The sequence below is a fragment of the Salvia miltiorrhiza genome, chromosome 2 (genome assembly GCF_028751815.1).
Source record: "Salvia miltiorrhiza cultivar Shanhuang (shh) chromosome 2, IMPLAD_Smil_shh, whole genome shotgun sequence".
NCBI lineage: Eukaryota > Viridiplantae > Streptophyta > Magnoliopsida > Lamiales > Lamiaceae > Salvia > Salvia miltiorrhiza.
Genome location: NC_080388.1, coordinates 73,114,655 through 73,134,827, shown reverse-complemented (window position 1 = coordinate 73,134,827; position 20,173 = coordinate 73,114,655). Strand labels below are relative to the sequence as shown.

The 20,173-nt window shown below is 30.8% G+C and overlaps 1 protein-coding gene across 2 annotated transcripts; it reads right to left on the bottom strand.

The window, feature by feature from the left end:
• Positions 1 to 1,365: 1,365 nt before the first annotated feature.
• On the bottom strand, positions 1,366 to 2,950 carry LOC131009176 (transcription factor TCP4-like). 2 transcript variants are annotated; one of them, XM_057936420.1, is made up of 2 exons: positions 1,674 to 2,950; positions 1,366 to 1,587 (listed from the first exon to the last, which is right to left on the bottom strand). In XM_057936420.1, exon 1 carries the CDS (start codon positions 2,577 to 2,579, stop codon positions 1,698 to 1,700), a length of 882 nt encoding a protein of 293 aa, XP_057792403.1. In that variant the 5' UTR covers positions 2,580 to 2,950; the 3' UTR covers positions 1,366 to 1,587; positions 1,674 to 1,697. The 2 variants fall into 2 exon arrangements, with proteins under 2 accessions (XP_057792403.1, XP_057792404.1); XM_057936421.1 differs by having other exon boundaries at positions 1,678 to 2,950.
• Between the last annotated feature and the right edge of the window lie 17,223 nt (positions 2,951 to 20,173).

Sequence of the window (20,173 nt, the reverse complement as noted above, 5' to 3'; positions counted from 1 at the left end):
ATCCAAGGATTGAGGATGATTCTCCGTTCTCATTCGAACCTCCCTCCCTCTCTCTCTCTCTCTCTCTGTATATATATATATATATATATATATATATATATATATATATATATATATATATATATATATATAGGGGAGAGCTAAAATAAGTACACTTCATAAGATATAAAATAAGAATCATTTTCAGCCCTTAGATCATCAAGATCTACGGTTGATCGTAACCCTGTTGGATGGATTTCTGGTCATGAGTTCGAATCTCAAATGTAGCAAACATTTATTTTTCACAATTCATATCTTTATACAGCGAATTCATACGTGTTCTACATAAAATTCATACATTGAAAATTACTCTTATTTCTTATTTTAAGATGTATTCTCACTGTAGCCCACTCCTATATATATACATATATATATATATATATATATATATATATATATATATATATATATATATATATATATAAGAGGGAGGGCTGGGATAAAAACACATTTTTTATTATAAAATATGAATAATTTTCAGCCCTTAGATCATCAAAATCTACGGTTGATTCATCACCTTGTTGGATGAATTCAGGTCCTGAGTTCGAATCTCAAAGGTAGCGAAAAATTTATAAAAACAACTCTTAACATACAAATTATAATCTCTTTATACTTGACCTATACACTTTCTCATCCCTCAAATATCTTCCTCTCTTTCTATTTTGATACGTCCACAAAATATCTTCCTAATCTATTTTTAGGAATAATTCCACATCTCCACTCACTATTACCCTTACAGTCTTCACCTTTGGCGAGACATGTTTTCCATTCATCAAATACACAATTAACTTTTATTAAAATCTATGTCGCTCTCTCTTAGAAAGATGTTTGAGGGACGGAAGTAATCCTATAAAGTACTATCTGCACTTTCGTGGTTATGGATTCGAATCCCATAGGAATCAAAAATACAGGACAATTTATTACCATGAAAATGCAATTACTTTATACGTTAAGTGCATATACTTTATTACCACGAAAGTACTATACTTTATTGCAAGCTTCTTAATTTTTATTTTAGATGATTTTGTATGGAAACTCAACCATATGTATATAGATGGATTAAAATATTTTTTTTTAAATATAAAATTGAAACAATTTTCAATATTTAAATCAACAAGATCTACGATTAATTTATCAATTTGTTTGACGAATTCAATAAACTGAGTTTGAATTTCATAATAAGCAAAAAAAATTAAGGTACTGGGTTGATCAGCTTCAGAGTTCAACCCAAATTCTAAACCAAAAATATTTCCATAAACAAAATTTTCCCACCCTATATAGTATTTGATATAATATAAGAAAATCAATCAAAGCAGCAACTCCGAAAGCAAGAATCTGACCTATATAACATTAATTCACTTGTTCAAGGCTTCAAGCAAATATTAAACTAGAAATTTAAATCAAACAAATGTCAGAAAAATTATTGGCAGAAATTAAAGAACAAAAAAAGAATTCAACACAGCTTAATCAAAGTCTCCAACCATGATATTCTTTCCACGCAATTTTCTTTTCTGCTGCGGAAGAAATTTGCAAGATGAAGCTCATTACCTAGAAATAAAATGGATTCAAGAAAAATTCAATACACATATAATTCTTCTGAGAAAAAAATTTGAAAAAAAAAAAAAAAAGTTTACCTACTTATTAGTGAATCGTCTCATTCATCGGTGATTCTCCGCCGCCTCTTCCTCGCCGTAAATCCGAGCTGGAACACGAAATCCGAGCTCGAAGCCGCCACGTGGCTGATGCTGATCGTGATCGTGATGATTTGCTGAAATCAACGGCCTCTGATTCCACGGATTCACGGCCGTGTTGGACTGAAGTAGTTCCCTTTGAGAAAATGGCAAACCCTGCCCAAAAATTGCGCCTCCGCCGCCACTGCCGCCGCCGCCACCGCCGTTCCAGCCGTCAATTCTATGGAAACTTCCATGAATCGGGATGTTGGAATTCTCCTGGCGGTGGTGGTCGGCCTGAAACGTCTGAAGGGACAGGCCGAGGTCTCTCGTCTGAAAAGACGAGTCCTGACAAGGATCATTGTCGAAACCCGCAAAACTGCTGGTTGGAAACAAGGACTTCATGGTGTTCATGAGATCCGCCCCGGCCCCGGCCCCCGCCATAAACGAGCCCGAATTATTATTACTGTTGTTGTTGTTGTTGTTGTCTGCGAAATCATATTCGCAGACAACTTGAGACTGGGACTGAGACTGCTCCAGCGCGAGGTCGTTGGAGCTAGGGTTTGACTCCGGGGTCGGGGCGCCGCCGCCCCAGCCGACAGGCTGGGGCGGCAGCTCGTTGAGCCGGTCGATGGCGGCCTTGGCCTTCTTGATGAGCCAGTCGACGGCCTTGCTCGGCCGGTCGTAGCCGAGCCGGTCCTGGACGTCGTAGAACTGGATGGCCGTGTGGGCCGAGAGGCGCACGCGGCGGTCCCTCGGCCCCTTGGCCGTGTAGACCTTGCTGTGGCGGTCCTTCCGGCCGGTGGCGCGGAGAATCTGGCCGCCGTCGACCTGCACGATCTCGCCGCCGCCTTGCGCTGCACCTTTCATGGCTCCGGTTCTTGATTCCGGCTCATGGGATCTTGAAACTAATTATTACTATAAATAAAAAGGAGATGTGGGTATCTCTCTTTAATTAATTACCTGATTAATTAAAAAGCTGTGACGTTAGTTTGCAGAATATAGGCTGCCAGCTGCAAAAGAAAATCTCTGCGGCGGCGGCGGCGGCGGCGGCTGATGAAGATCCCGAAAAGGGACGGCGGAAAGATTGCTGAGATTGATTTATAGAAGAGAGGATTGAATTTAATTTTGGGAGAGGGTTTGATTTGAGTTGGAAGAGAAATGAATGGAACAGTAGGTGGGAGCTACCTCTACACTTCTCGCAGTTTGTGATGTGTGTGCTTTTTTAATTATGAGCTGATTTATTTATATTAATTGTGTGTATAATCTTCATATAAATTTCTAGCCATACATCTCTTTCACTCTGTGTTTTTTGTGTGTGTGTTTTTAAAGAAAAGAATGTAATGAATATTTTATTATCTTTTTTTTTTTTACATGGGACCTTTATTTTACTTTTAGTGTCTCACTTTTAATTTTTAGTATTTTTCAATTACTTATTCTTCATTTTTAATTTATTACTCCCTCCGTCCCACCTCACTTGATCTAGTTCTTTTCGGCACGATTATTAAGAAAAGTAAGATTGTAGTATAAAGTGTAGTGTAATGTATGTGGGTCTTGTAGTGAAAATTTGTTACGAAAGTAGGCCAAGTGAAGTGAGACGGAGAGAGTATAATTTACTAGGGTTCATTAATTCAATTAAAATTTATAAATATTTCTAAATATTTAAATTAATAATTGATTAGTCTAAATTTAGAGTATACTATGATTTTTCAATTTTATCAATTCTATAATAAATGATTATAAAATAATTAAACTAGTAATGGATCAAAGTGGAATAAGTAAAATATGGGATTGATTATCCCATCTTGTTTTCTTTTCCTTTCTTGAGTTTTGGCTTTTCTTCATCTTTAATTTCTTTTGTGGGTTTATGTGTCATTTTCGTTTCTTGGGGGCCCTCCACTCCATTCTCTTTCCCACTCATATCCAAGCTTGATGGAGATCCCTCAAGCACACACCTCTCTCTCTCTCTCTCTCTCTCTCTCTCTCTCTCTCTCTCTCTCTCTCTCTCTCTCTCTCTCTCTCTCTCTCTCTCTCATATCAAAGTGGCCAATTTCAATTTTAGAAATTATTATTCTTGAGCCCAACATTAATTAATAGTGAATTTGTGTGGCAATATATATATATATATATATATATATATATATATATATATATCTTTACTAAGAAAAACAATAAAACATGAGTTGATATGTATGTTGCATCAATCGTGATTGAATGAGAGAGCTGTGGGTCTATTGAATTAATAAATTGACCTTTTTATTTTTCTTATCAGTCATATTTTGAATTAATGGTGTAAAAAATCACGAGATTTAAGTGGCTTTTTTTTTTTTTTGTAACTTTATGCACCAATTCAACGACGTCGCACTATCGCAGTAAATTGGGATTCTATTAGTTTATTATCTTTATCTCATTGAATTTACTATTTTCACAATGTATGTTCATAATTATTATTTCCTCATGGTACGTTCATTAATACATCTACAACACAAGTAGATAGGTATTCGTTACCATATATAAATATAAATAAATATACATATAAACAAAAACTTTTGCGGTTAATTAACTGCCAAGCGACCTAGTGAGTAGTGCCAATGTGCCACAAATTTTATTGTATCAAATTTTTATTTTGAAGGAATTAGCCTTCATGCATAATTAAATATAGAATATGTTCCTTTTTATTAATCTCGTACGGTATTTTTAAAACCCAATAATTAAGCTTGTACGGTTTAAATACACATAATTGCGTGATTATTCTCGTGTAGTTATGATTCCGACCAATAATGTACGTCAAAATAAATGAAAAATCAAAATTAACGAACATTGCAAAAATTTGACGAAAAGACCCCTGCATAGTGCATGTGAAATAAAGCACATATCGGTTGAGATTTGAAGCGCAACTTAATTAATAATAAGACGTTTCTCTTTTAATTATTAAGTTCAGAGTTCAAATCATCACGAAAAGAAAAAAAAATTATTATTGATTATCTTTAAAAGAAAATATGATTATATAATACTCCCTGCCTTTTTAAATAAATTAATGTCATATGACACAAAATTACACATATCAAGGAGGAGTATAATTTTACATGCATACCCTTAATGATCATGTTTCCTAACTTCAAGACTTCATTTAATTATAATGTTAAGACATGAGTAAAATTGAAAGTTCAACTTAATTTTACTCTGAAATTCCACAATATGACACTTAAAAACGGACCCAAAAAAATCTACATTATGACACTTATTTGAAGATGGAGGGAGAACATATTAATTGAATTTATATAATAGATATGATAGAAATATAATAACCGAAATATAAAAGAAAGCACGAATATAGAAGAAGGCTTGATTCTTGAAATTAAAAACAAAAATAAAAATAAAAATTGAAATATAAGATCGGCTCGATCGAGTAATATATGCAGCTTCAGGTCTGTGGCATTTATGCCTACAGCTTGCTAAAGTAGTCACAATGAATAACCTTTAATTTCCAAAAAAAAATAATAAAAATAATAAATAAATAAATAAATAATAAATAATAAATAAAATTATGCTGCACAATTGAACATTAAATCTGCATGCACGTACTTCCTCCGTCCAACTCCAATAGCCTCGTTTTCCTTTTTGGGATGTCCCACTCTAATAGGCTCGTTTTCTATTTTGAGTAAAAAATGTGTACTTAATTGGTGTGGACCACACCACTTTTCTACCAATTTCCTACTAAAAAGTAAATTTTCTAAATTTCGGTGCCCAAAAGAAACGAGCCTATTGGAGTGGGACGGAGGGAGTATATTAATATATACTAGGTATACTTCAACTAACTACTTTAAAAAAAAGGGGGTAAAAATTAATTTGAGGGTTTTATATAAACATAAGAATAATACTAAATATAGTTTTAAGATATTTTTGAGTACATATGTTAGTTAATGTAGTTGTAATTTGCATGTTGTGTGTTAAGCATTTGACTACTTGCGTTCGAGTCCAGTTTGTGTGTGGCCAGCAATAATTGAAATGATCCAATAATAGTTCTTTGATACAATATTTATTGTATAAAATATGTATTTATTTTTTATATTTAGATCGTGATAATCTACAGTTCGATTCATCATTTTGATAAATAAATACATAGTCGAGGTTTTGAATATCATAGATAATTTTTTTGTTAGTTACTAATACCTTTTTACTAGAAATTCATAATAATTTTATAACAAAATCATAATGTATTATTCAATTCGGATTTGAATTTATTTGAATCACTTTATATATATATAATTGAAAAAATAAATTAAGTATTAAACGCCAAAGTCAAAATTTACATGGAATTAGGTTGATGGCCTCGTTAATATTATGTCACATCATCAACACTTTGTGCAATCATCTTATCTTTTAATGATTGGAAATTGATAGTTTCAATCTCACGTTTGCTATATACCATATTCTAGTTATAAAATTTGATTTCTCAGTTTGTATACAAATTTTGCACTTTGCAATTTTGTTTCATGTTGACCACATGTTTTCTTTCAATGTACCAAAATAGTTTTATTTTTTTTAAAAGAAAATGTCCTATATATGCACATGAATTACATATATACTAACACTAAAGAACTTTAATGGACAAAGTTTACGTAGGAGCTCTATTATTATTATATTTTCTTAAAATCATATATACATGTATATATATAATATTTTATACATTGAAAAATATATCTTCACCTTTGGCAAAATAAATTTTAGATTTTTAATTATTAATAAAGTAACATAATAACGAAAAGGAATTTTATTACGAACGTCTATAATTAATAATTCCTCTGTCTTGAAAGAGTATACTTAGTTTATTTTATACAAATTTTAATAAATGTTAGGTGAGCGTTGCTGTGAGACTGTGAGTAGATAAATATGTTCAAAATATTGTGCTTTTTAAAGCAACTATATATGGCTCAATTTGTCAAAACTTGCAATTTTGATTCTTATCCAAATGTTCAAGTACTTTAATTCCTCTCAACTACTTATTTTCCTTCTTTTTTTCCTGAGGAATACACCGTGACTCTAAATGGTTGAATAAAATAAAGTTATACTCCTTCCGTCCCTGAAATGACTTTCTATTTGGAGACGGCACGAGTTTTAAGAAAAAATTGTAAAATGTATTGTTAGTGGACAAAAAGTGTTATAATTATTATTGAAAATTGTGAAAATGTGCTATAATTAGTATTGGAAGTGGTGAAAAGTGAAAAGTAAGAATAAATAAAGTATTATTAGTGATGAAATAATTGCCAAAAATGAAAAAAAAAAGAAAAAAAAGAAAAAAAGAGGAAGTTATTTGGGAGACGTCTCAAAAAGAAAAAATAGTAAGTTATTTCAGGGACAGATGGAGTATATCCTGTTAAAAAATTAGCTCTTGTTCAAATGTTTTTTGAACATATAAAGTACTACCATTTTTTTTCATCCCTTTGATGTCTTAAAAGGAACAAGTACAACTTCTTAATTATTTTAAAATTCCCTATTACTGTTTTTTGGTTATAGATTTAGAACTAGTAATTTTGGACACAATACAAAATTACATGATATTAATGGATTAGTGTTATAGTTTCGACCTAATAAGAAAACGATAATCTCATGTCGACATGTCGGGACCGTTAGAATTAATATTATTATTTTTATTAAATATTTATTTTAATTATTATCTAGAGTTAGAGTTTTGATTTTTTGGAGATGATTTTTTTTACTAATCCCACCCTTTGATCTGCCGCCAAGCGACACAAAATTCACGCCCTTCTTTATTTATATTAATTCATATTTGTATCGTATTGTTATCGGGTCGAGTTTAATCAGATTTTTTATTAGATTGTGTCGTATTTGTGTTGTGTCAACACGATTCAAATCGTATTACTAATGTTTTTGTGTCGTGGCCGTGTTCGTGTTTGTGTAGACCGTTTCAAGTTCATATTCGTGTAGATCAATTTTTAATAGATCATGTTCATGTTTGACTTTATCGTGTCGTGCCGTGTTGTGTCGTTATCGTATCGACCGGATAACGACCCGACACGCACGATTCGCCGGCACTATAAATTGACCTAATCAACATGAAGATTTTTTAGATTTCAAGCCCTTCGTTATAATTTGTAAAACGAGATCGAATGCTAATTAATTCGGACGCTCTCGCCCAACTAATTAATTTGCTACTTAGTTTATAGAGTGTACAACTGCTTTTATTATTGTGATAACAATTAATTTGTACACATTTTCTTTTTCTAACCTGCCGCTGAAAGTGAGATATTTAGTATAGTCAATTAACAGGTGTTTCGTCTAATCGTTATCATCTTAAAAATTTGTACGTATTTACAATAAATAGTAATTAACCTAATTAATTCAAACAAATGGACCTTTGTTGACACATCTTCTTCTCCCAACAAACCATACATATGCACACACAAACACACATGTATACAAGTGAAAAATGTCCATATCATGATATATTTCAATGTAAGATTGTTTGTCTCCCATGAAAGTAGGATTGTAAACGAGCTGAGCCGAGCTGGATACTAACAGGTTCGAGCTCGGCTACTCGATTAATTTAAATATTTGGATATTCGAGTTCGGCTCGAGCTCGAATCGAGCTTTAAATATTGTTGATCGAGCTCGGCTCGTATAACCCAATTACCAAGTTCGAGCTCGGTTCGAATTCGGCTCGTGTGACACTCGATAATGTCGTTTGACTCGTTAGATATTTGTATAGATGATGTTCAAGTTCGAACTCATTAAAAATTTAGGAAAAATTTATTAGTAATTAATATGCTACTCGAGCTCAAGCAGTCAAGCTCGATTAGTTTAAGATACGTGCACTAATTCAATTGAATGTTCGTGAAGAGACTCTCAAACATGTTCGCGAACAATCGAAACTCTTCGAACATATTCACGAGCTATGAGCCGAGTGCTATCAGATTCGAGCTCGACTCGACAAAATCATCAAGCTTAAATTAGATTCGAACTTGACTCGTTTACTATTTAATCGAGCTCCGAACAAGTTTTTTTTAATCGAATTTCAAATAGCTTACAACTATAGCTCACTTTATTTACAACCCTACGCCCAAAAAAAAAAAAAAAAAACTTTATGCCTTGAAAAATAATTTTGGCTTCATCGTTATCCACACCAAAATGTATATGGTCTGCCTGTTTTTTAAATAATAATAATAATAATAATAACAATAATAATAATGTAAGTATAAATAATTCAAAATAAAAATTTGAAAGATGGTCAAACTAACTCTAAAAAGTAGTGTGGGAATAGTTCTTATCGAAGAAACCCAAATTTAAAGGGCTGGTTGCTAATCCACCCCTATAATAAATTTCTTTTCTATTTTTCAACATTCCTGGTAAAGTTTCAAAATGTCAATTATTTCCCAACTAACATATTGTTAAATCTGCATCCTAGTTTTCCAAAAATATCGATAAAAACTACTTTGACAGGCAACATCCATAATTAATTATTGGGTCAAAACAACACTGGTTTTTCTAAATTAAAAAAAAAAAAAAACATTGGTTTAAACGTTTTCCTTGCAAATCATTTTCAATTTGAAATTCTAACAGAAGATAAAGATTAAAAAATTTGTAGCTATCTTAACGAAAAAGAAAAATAGCAGGACCTAGCTTGCAACCAACTAGATATTTAGTTATTATTATTATTTTTTATTCTAATACCTTATAAATTGTTACGTGAATCATTAAATTAAAATTATGTAAAAACTATCATTTTTGCTCTTTAAAATTAGTGAGAATGAATAACACAAACTTTGATTTTATGTAACTTTGTAAATTTGATAATCATAGTATATTAGTTTTTAAAACATTGGAATAAAGAGTAATATGAAAATAAATAAAAACTATCGACTTTAACTAAATACCAATTATGGTCACAAATATGTGAACATACGTATCAATCTTCTTGCCAACTATATATTTCATTCATCCATAGAAAATAGTCACATTTACCTATTTTAGGATATCTATAAAAATTAGTCTCTTTCAGTTTTTAGAAATTTTTTATCACATGGTGGACTCATTTCTTCAATCATAATATAATTAATTATCATTACACTCCCTCCGTCCACGATAAGTGTGATCTTTTTGTCATTTTCGTCCGTTCACCATAAGTGTAGTCTTTCCGTTTTAGGACATATATCCCTAGAATGTGTTCTCTTTGATTGTTAATTTTTTCATGACAAAATGAGGGATACTTTTTTTTTTCTCTTTTTAAATCCCCTATTTTTCCTCCTCATTTTCTACGAAAAAGAATTTCACCATTTTTTCATTCCTTCTTTCCACTCCAAGAAGGGATAATATTATCCCTCCATTTTCGGTGTGATAATATTATCTCTTCTTCAGAGAAAAAGGATGAAAGAGAATTAGAGAAATGCGGAAAATCTATTTTATAGAAAATGAGGGAAAAGAAAGAGGAGATTTAAAGAAATAATTTTTTGTCATCCCTCATTTTTCCATGATAATTTTATCAGCCAAAGAGCCATACACCTATACTTTATCTTGTTCACGCAATATTTATAAAAAAATAATTTCACAAACCATTTATTTATTACCTAACAAATCAATTCGGTAAGATTTATTTTTCTATTTTATACACATCTCTTAATTTTTTGTTAAAATTCACATTCACACCACACTTATTATAAATATGGTAAATATTTTTAAAATAAAACTCATTTTTTACTCATAATATATTTAATTATTTTTATAAAAAATTGCATCTGTCTCTTTTGAGGATTTTTTTTTGGTGGAGAGATAATTTAAACTTTGTAAAAAGGTGTCAAAATATGTGTGGATGTGATTTAGAGGTAGGTAAGTAAGAAAACGATGTAATATTCTGACAGGCAACTTTAAATGAAAAAAATAAAATAAAATAAAAATGTGATATTATTGAAGATACGAGCGTGATCATTGAAGACGCCAAATTATTCTGAAATCCGTATTGAATGTTTATCCGCATGCAATTTATGACTTCTACAAAAACAAAATGCTAGCACGTCTCCTTCATCAACTAAACAACTTGCATCATAGTATTTATTTTATCCACACATATTTCACGCATGTGTGTGTGTGCAAGTATATATATACATATAAAAGAATGTTAGGCCACGTGTGTGTTGATTAAGCGGTAACGTGTTAATGTCTGAAATCAAATATCTCAGGATTGAGTCTCTTGTGACGAGATTTTTAATTTTTTTTATTTAATATTATTAATTTATCAATAAAAAATGTTACGCTACATGATAAATTATGTTAACGCTAACATGGGCTAATAAAAATGGTGCTTATATAAAATATGTATTATAATATTTCTCAATAAATAAATACTTATATGCATTTATAGGGATTAGATCAAATGCAAATCTATTTTAACATGTTTAGTATGATTCGGTCTGTGATGTATAACTCATCAACTCACACTCAAGAGTTGATCCAGGATTAGTTCTTAGAGAAGGTTGAATTTGTTGAAGTATGACATCTAAAAGTCATTAGTATTATGCACGATTTATTTTTATGTCCAAGTAGAATATTGATGGGTTTAGGATTATAACTCAATCACTTACTATAATAAATAATTGTTCGCATTTCATTAATTCAACAACAAGTATATTGAAAGCATATAAATATCTACCTTTATGCGTTTTAAAAAATATTTCATCTTCTAAAAAAAATAAACTAATTTTTATTATTAATAATTTATAATTTTACTTTAACTTTTATATTAATTCAAAACAACATTGAAATTTAATTAAGAAAGGAAAATAGGACAAAAATAACACAATTTAACAAATTAATAAAACAAATAATTATAAAATGTAAAAGAATTAATGTTGATACTATTATTATTAAAACAATGTATTATATTATCTTCTGTATTTCTTATATATATATATATATAGCGGTCTTTCCAGGCCAAAAAATGTAGAGGGGTAAAATGGTTATTTCAAATTATTTATTTATTTATTTATTTATTTACTAAAAATTCTTTTTTTTCCCAGTTGTTCATTAGATCTGCCACTGCTACTGTTCAAAATCTGGACGATTATTCATTAGATCTGGCACCGCTCACCCTCTCATCATCTATTTGGACGACTATTTATTAGCTTAAAATTGGATTGATTATCTAATCATCCTTCAATTCTATTGTATTCTATCAATTTTATCTACCTTATCCACCAAATCAAACGCCTCAAGGAGGATACACCAAATCATTAAATTCCACTTCCAAATAAGAAGAAGAAGACAAATTCCATAACAAAGAAGTAAAATTGTGAAAGCGCCATTAAATGAACTAGCTTGTGTTAGACATAAATTAAGCCCTAACACATTATATGATAGGTTAATAATAATCGATTCACTTTGGCTTGATTGCATACCTTTTTTTTTTTCAAATAAAAAATAAAAAATGAGAGGTAATGCTCGATTGCATAGTAGGTGGTACAACTCGGCGTGATTGATAAAGTAGAAGCCCATAATAAGGGCAACTAGTTATTTCAATATTAATACTAATTATTACTCTCTCCGTCCCATGAAGCATGACACAGTTCTTTTTGACATGGAAATTAAGAAATTGGTATTTTGTGTGTTAAGCGTGGTAGGTGAAAAAGTTAAAATGTGTATAAAGGATAAATTTGTTGCTATTTTTAGAAACGTGTCATGCTTCGTGGGACAGACAAAAAATGAAACTGTGTCATGCTTTATGGGACGGAGGGAGTAATATTAATATTAATATTATAATAATATGATGATTGCTACAGTGGGTTGTACATCCATTGATTGAAGCCTATAAATAGTTATACTTGCTGATGATATTGAGCTCAAAGACTTGTACATCGCTCGATTAGAATAAAGCGTTTTTAACTTCAAATAGTAGATGTCACAATAATTTTACTTTGTTCGTATATTTTGAACAACTTAGGTGTACCTGTCATTATTATATTAGGTAAATTATTAAATATGTTGAATGAGAAGAGGAAGGTAAAAACACAACATACAAAATATATACAAGCTTCAATAAAGGGACACAATATATGATAGGCACTTCAACTTATTATATTAATGGTGCGTTTACTTTGATGGATAAATTTATCATTGAAAAAGAAGGAATAACAAAAATTTATGCATTTAAATGTTTATTTTATTTTTCAACATTTGACACAAAAGAGAAGTTCACAAATTTTTCATCCTTATTTTCAATTCAATGATGGATAATATTATCACCCAAAAAATTGACGGATAATATTATCCATCATTGATGTAAAAATAAGGAAGGAAAAATGGTGAACTTCTCGTTTGTGTCAAATGTTGGATAAGTAATGAGACATTTAAATGTATAAATTTTTGTTATCCCTTCTTTTTTAATGATAAATTTATCCATGTAAACACACTCTAAGAAGAAAAAAAGTTCAGGATTTCAAAATAAAAATAACTTTGAATGGAGAATAATTGAACTATATATGGATTTACATAACGACAATGTAAATTTTTAGTAATTGATCAAGCCCAATAATTGATAATTGGCCCATAGATTTGTAGCCTACTCTGACTCACTTTTGACCGTGGGCTTTGAAAAAGTAGTTATAATAATAGTTTGTAAATTACTCAACTCTTTATGGTTTTACATATTGATAAAAAAAAATTGTGATAGTTATAAATTTTTTAATTTAATTAAAGTTTGCTAGTAAGATCGAAATACGTTGTGACTTATTTGACAAAATACAATTTAGATTGACAAATTCAATTCATTTGCAAAATTAGATGAATCTAGAAGCTTTATAATTATACAGATTTTGAAGTTAATGTGCATAACCAAAAATTTTATAAATATTTTTTTTATATTTATTTGAATAATAAGTTTTTCAAATTTTAATTTTTAGTGATATTAATTAGAGTTCATTATGGCGATTTCGATATCATATTGTACTATAATTTCTTTACGCACAAAAAAAAAACAAATCATACCAAAAATTTGATCTTCAAATAAACAACAAATCTAATGTATTCCACTTCACTAAAAACAACATCTAATCTACGTGACAGTTAAATACATAACGAATCTAGATTTAATAATAATAATAATAATTCAATAACGAAATGGCGCCACCGCGGCGTTATAAAAAGTCCAAACCCGCCCTTTTCCATTTCAAGATTCTCAATAATCAATAAATTAATTACCAACAAATTAGTTCCCTCCATTCAAAAATATTTAAAATTTTTTCCCCAAACTCGACAAATATTTTCATGGCCTCCCAAAATAGTAAAATCCCTCCATCAATCAACCCAAACTATTCAAACAAAATTTCCCAAATTTTCATTCACAATTTTCAACCTCAAACCAATTTTTATTTTTTCAAACTTCCCTCCAATTATCAATGCCTTATAAAATTCCCAACCGCCACCAATTTCTTCATCACAAATTCTCAACCATCAATCAATGGAGGCGAAGAACATCTCTGCATCGGAGCATGACAACAAGGAGAATATCCCACCATTTTCGACGTCGAAAAAGCCCGGCCCGAACGAGGAAAAGGGCAAATGCGCCTCGATGAAGATCAAAGGGAGCAGGAGGCCTTTAAGGGATGTTACAATTTTTTACAGAGAAGCTGAATTGAGGAGATCGGATTCGAAGCTGACATCCTCTGTTTTAGTCACTGGTTTTTCGAGTAGTCGAAAACGGAAGCTCGTTGATGATGATGCAGAGCAGAGGTGTTCTTCAAAGATTCTCAGAAGAGAGTATAGATAGATATTGAGAGAGAGAGAGAGGGAGATTAACTTAGATAGTTCATCATGTATTTGATGTGAATTCTTGATTTAATGATTAATAAAGTAGAATATGTGATGGAATATAATTCAATAGTTTCATGTACTGATTCATTTTAGCTATCTAATTCAAGAAACCGAGATGCTAGAATATGAAATATGAAAATGATATTTCTAAATATAAATAATACTACTTCATTTGTCTCATTAACATAGTCTACTTATGTTTTTCACATATATTAAGAAAAATATATTTAATATTCCTTACAGAAAATGTAATTTATATGCAATTGTTCTATTTTATCTTGAAATTCTGAGATTATATATTGGAAAATTAGACGCGAGGATTTATCTGATGTTTCATCCAAGAAATGTCCAACGTCCAATTCTCACCCAATTATATTATAATATGATGATGTAAAATATAATTAGTGAAATTGATAAATTCGCTAAAAAATGATATAATGATATGGATTAAAGAACTAGAAGGATCTGATAAAATAAAATAAATAAAAGAATAACTCATCGAAACAAAAATAGTGGGGATTTTTTAATTTGTTTTGCCAAATTAAAAAGAGTCATTTCGAGGACATCCAAGCAATAAAATTTCGATCCACATGGTTTGTCTTCTCCCAACTCCAAAAAAAAAAAAAAAAAAAGAGTAAATTAAACCATACGAGTTAGTAAACTTAGTATTATGTAAATTTCGATCGAGCCCAAGAATTGATAATTGGTCCATGTATTTTTTATTTATTTTTTTGGTATGGTGGTAGTATTGTTCATATTTGAGATTAAAGATCTTACATTGAATCTATGGCCACACAATTTTTAAAATTATTTGCTCAATTCATTAAAATAAATTGGTACATGAATTTGTGATCCACTCCTTTTATTAAAAAAATTTCTATAATTATGTAATTTTGGAATTTAGGATGGGGATTGGCCATTTTTTTTTATTTTTAATTTGCCTTTTATTTCTATTAAGAAAGAAGATTTTATTCATTTTAATGTTACTGAAGAGATGAAAAAAACCAATTCTATCCGGTATCCAATATTCATAATTTCTTTACACGAAACAAAATACAAAATTTTATCTTCAATAAATAACAAATCTAATGTATTTCACTCCACTAAAAACAGCATCTAATCTACGTAACACTCCATAATAAGTAAATTATCTAAATTGAATATTCATAGATAAGAATCTTGATTTAAATATAAGTTAATAAATTCAACGTCGAAAAGGCGCCACCGCAGCGCTACACAAAGGTTTCCCACCCGCCCTTTTCCATTTCCATATTTCAATTAAATAATTTAATTAAGTACTAAGTTTAGTTCCCTCCACTCCAAATATTTAAATTTTTTTTCCCAAACTCAAAAAAACTTGCAAACCAAACTCCCAAATTGCAAAATCCCTCCATCAACCCCAAATTATTCAAACAAAACTCCCCATTTCCATTCACAATTCTCAATCTCACAAAAAACCTCAAACCATATTTTTTTAAAAAAATTTCAAACTTCCCTCCAATTACCAATGCTTATAAATTTCCCAAACACCACCCAAAATTTCCTGCACCCTCACTTACTTTCTCCATCATCCATCAATGGAGGTGAAGAACATCTCTGCATCGGAGCATGACAACAAGGAGAATATCCCACCATTTTCGACGTCGAAAAAGCCCGGCCCGAATGAGGAAAAGGGCAAATGCGCCTTGATGAAGACGAAAGGGAGCAGGAGGCCTTTAAGGGATGTTACTAATTTTTACAGAGAAGCTAAATTGAGGAGATCGGATTCGAATCTTCCATCCTCTGTTTCAGTCACTGGTTTTTCGAGTAGTCGAAAACGGAAGCTTGTGGATGATGATGATGCAGAGCAGAGGTGTTCTTCAAAGATTCTCAGAAGAGAGTATAGATAGAGATGGAGAGAGAGAGGGAGAGGGAGATTAACTTAGATAGCTCATCATATATTTGATGTGAATTAATCTTGAATATGTGACAAATAAAGTAGAATTTGTGACTGAATAGAATTAAGTTGAGATTCCATATAGTTTCATGTATTGATTCATTTAGCCAGTAATCAAATTCAATAAATCAAGATACCAGAACATTTTCTGGATTAATTAAACTCGGTTTTGCATTCTCTCCCTCTTCATTAGACAATTTTATTCATTTTATCCCTCGAATTGGAAAATTAATGAATTTGTATTGATAATAAAAGTAGATCGAAATATTTGACATTATTTTATTATGAAATATTCGAAAAGATGTTATAATTAATATTAGGAGTGGCGAAAATGAAAAAAATAAAAACAAATGAGTATTATCAGTGGTGGAATATTGTTCTAAAATGAATAGAAAATTATTTGGAGAACGGCCTAAAAAGAAAACATAGAAAATTATTTGGGGGGACAAAAGGAGTATTTATGAACGAAGAGAAACAAATAAAGGTGGGATTCAAAATTCAATACATTTATAATGCCGTTTAGGGTGTGTTATGTCGAATCGACAAATTTATCAGGAGAAAATAAAGGATAATAAAAAAATTCTCCCTTTAAATTCATCTTTTTTTTTCTTTTTTTTTCTTATCATTTTATACAAAAGAGAATTTCACCAATTTTCAGTATTCCTGTTTTATTTCTGTTGTTATGTCTTGAAACTTCTGCTTCGCACTTTGAGACATGTAATCTGTAACCTAGCCGCATAATAAAATCTGTTCTCCTCTCTATCCGTAGATGTAGCCAAATTGGTGAACCACGTAAATCTGTGTCTTTTTTACGTTTTCTGTTTGATTGCGCTATTTAATCCTATTCCGTCACAACAATTTCAACGAGGGATAATATTATCACGTCAAAAATAAAGGGATAATATTATCCTTTTTGGAGTGAAAAAAAGAATGAAAGACAGTGAAATTCTCTTTTATAGAACATGATGGAAAAGAAATGCGAGATTTAAAGTAATTTTTTTTTTGTTATCTCTATTTTTTTAAAATTAATTTATCAATTAAATAAATACACCATCGGATTCAAAAGTGAGGATTAATGAAGAATCTTAGCGTTGAATGATTAGAATAATATTAGTTAGAAAAGAGATTAGATGAATGATTATTAAGGGATAATGGCAACGTCATGTACCGACCGTTGGATTATGGCATGGGACGTTTTCTCGTGATGGAGAGCCAACAAAGCCAAAAAAGCTTCAATGCAAACATCACTACATCACCATGATATATAGATTCATGAATCTAATTTCTTTTCCTTTCTTTAACGATTATGGAAAGTTTCGAAAGTCGTAGCTGCTGCTGAATCTAGGAATTATCGATAGGGGTTGAACTTGTACGAGGGTCTCGAGCCAAATTTTTTTGGACAATTCAAACAATAATAGAAATGCACAATATTTTCATCCATTAAACGTACAATAATTTTTTGGCCAAATTTTCATATTCATCGACTTAAAATACTCCCTCTGTCCCTAAAATAACTTCATTTTTTTCCATTTTGGGACGTCCCCCAAATAACTTCCTCTTTCTTTCTTTCCATTTTTGGAAACCTGCCCCACCACTAATAATACTTTATTTATTCTTACTTTTCACTTTTCACCACTCCCAATACTAATTATAACACTTTTCACAACTTCCAATAATAATTACTCCCTCCGTCCCAATATTGTTGGCCACATTTGATTTCGGCACGGAAATTAAGGAGTTGTAGATTAGTATTTTAAGTGTGTGGGTAATATAGTACTCCCTCCGTCCACAATTTAAAGCCCTACTTCCCCTTAAATTTTTGTCCACAATTTAAAGCCCTATTCTGCTTTTTGTACCTTTTTACCCTCCCTCTTTATTTAAAATTACTACCATTTGCCACTAATGGACCCACCATACAACACATTTATTATTTTTATATTCTATATTTATTACACTTTATCACTAGTGGACCCATCACACAACACCTTTAACACTTTAGTCAACTACTTTATCACTTTAGTCAACTACCCTTTTATTTCATCCACATCACCATTTTCAGCTTTCTTAATCTCCGTGCCCACATCAAAGTGGGGCTTTAAATCGTGGACGGAGGGAGTATAAAAGTAATAAAGTAGGAGAGAGAAGGTGATAAAGTATGAGAGAGAATGTAATAAAATGATAAAGTATGAGAGAGAATGTGATAAAGTAGGAGAGAGAATGTAATAAAGTGATAAAGTAGGAGAGATAATGTGATAAAGTAAGAGATTGAATGTGATAAATATTTCCATTTTAGGAAAGTGGCCAACAATAGTGGGACAAACTAAAAAGGAAATGTGGCCAACAATATTGGGACGGAGGGAATATATCATTTTTTCTCCACTATCAATACACTTTACAACTTTTTATTAAAACCCGTGTCGTCCCCAAAGAGGAAGCCATTTCAGGGACGGAGGGAGTATTACGGATCCAGGATTTTTAAATTGGGGATGCAAAAAAAAATCTTATAAACACTGGTGGAGCTAGGATTTTTTTGAGGGAGTTGAACTTCTACAGGCCGCCCCCGAATTTTTTTTTGAGGCCTTCAATACATTTTATACATTTTTTTACTAAAATACAAATATAATAGTAATAACTTTGCATTCCAAATGCAAAATGTATACTTTCAACTTTTTTGTTTAATTAAGAATTGAGGTAATTGATTGATTAAATGATGGGCTTGATCAAAAGAATGAAAAATAAAGAGATGATGAGCTCTCTTTTTAGTTGGGCCAATGGAATTTAGGATTTTAAAAACTGAATTTCTCTTTTATTTTGGATTAAAACTTTTAATTGGGGGTGCAAAAACTAAATCTAAAATAATTTATATATGAATATTAATACTACTAATTTTTTTTATTTTATTTTGGGGATGCAGCTGCACCCCCATGTTCCTAGCTGCATCCGCCAGTGTTACAAGATCTTCTTATTATCCATTGTTGAAAAATAAATATCATTTTCATCGATGGAATTTACAATTGATGATTTTTCAACTATGTCACTAAACCCATAAGAAAACAACAAATGTGAAGCTCTACATGTGAGCACCTTCTTTGGTAGATTGGTTTTGTAATTGTCTTAGATTTATTGTGATAATATATGGTTGTCTTATATTTTTGAACTTAATTATCGATTTTGGGTTGCATCTTTCGCACGTGTTTAAATAAATTTACTTGCATAAAAGATACACGAGTTGTTCGGTTTGGTAGATTAAGATTAACTAGTCTTATGATAATCTATACCGCTATTCGGTTAGGTGGATACGATTCAATGCTCAATCTTGAGATAGTGTGCACGTAAAATTAGTCATGACTAGCTTTCGGCCTCAACGATAAAATTAATCTCAGGTATTTAGGTTAATATAATTTCAAATAATGTCGAGCTAATTTAAGCTCGAGCAATCAAACGCCCGGTTTGAAAATAAATTGAGTTTTACGGTAATCTTTGTTTTAGGTGCAAATTCTTTACTTTAATTTTTGATTTTCTATGTAATAATTAAGAGTAAAATAAGCAAAATTTTCCACTATACATGAGTTTTGACGGCTAGAAATACTTTTTTGGATATTCATGTGTACATATTGATCCAACTAAGAAATAAGTTGTTAATTCAAAAAGATTATGGCTCTTCATCACAACTTAATGAGAGAGAAACTTCAATTCATTTGGAAGTGTA

Excerpts from the sequence above, each read along its gene's own strand:
- LOC131009176 (XM_057936420.1), bottom strand. The coding sequence starts at position 2,579 with ATGAAAGGTGCAGCGCAAGGCGGCGGCGAGATCGTGCAGGTCGACGGC.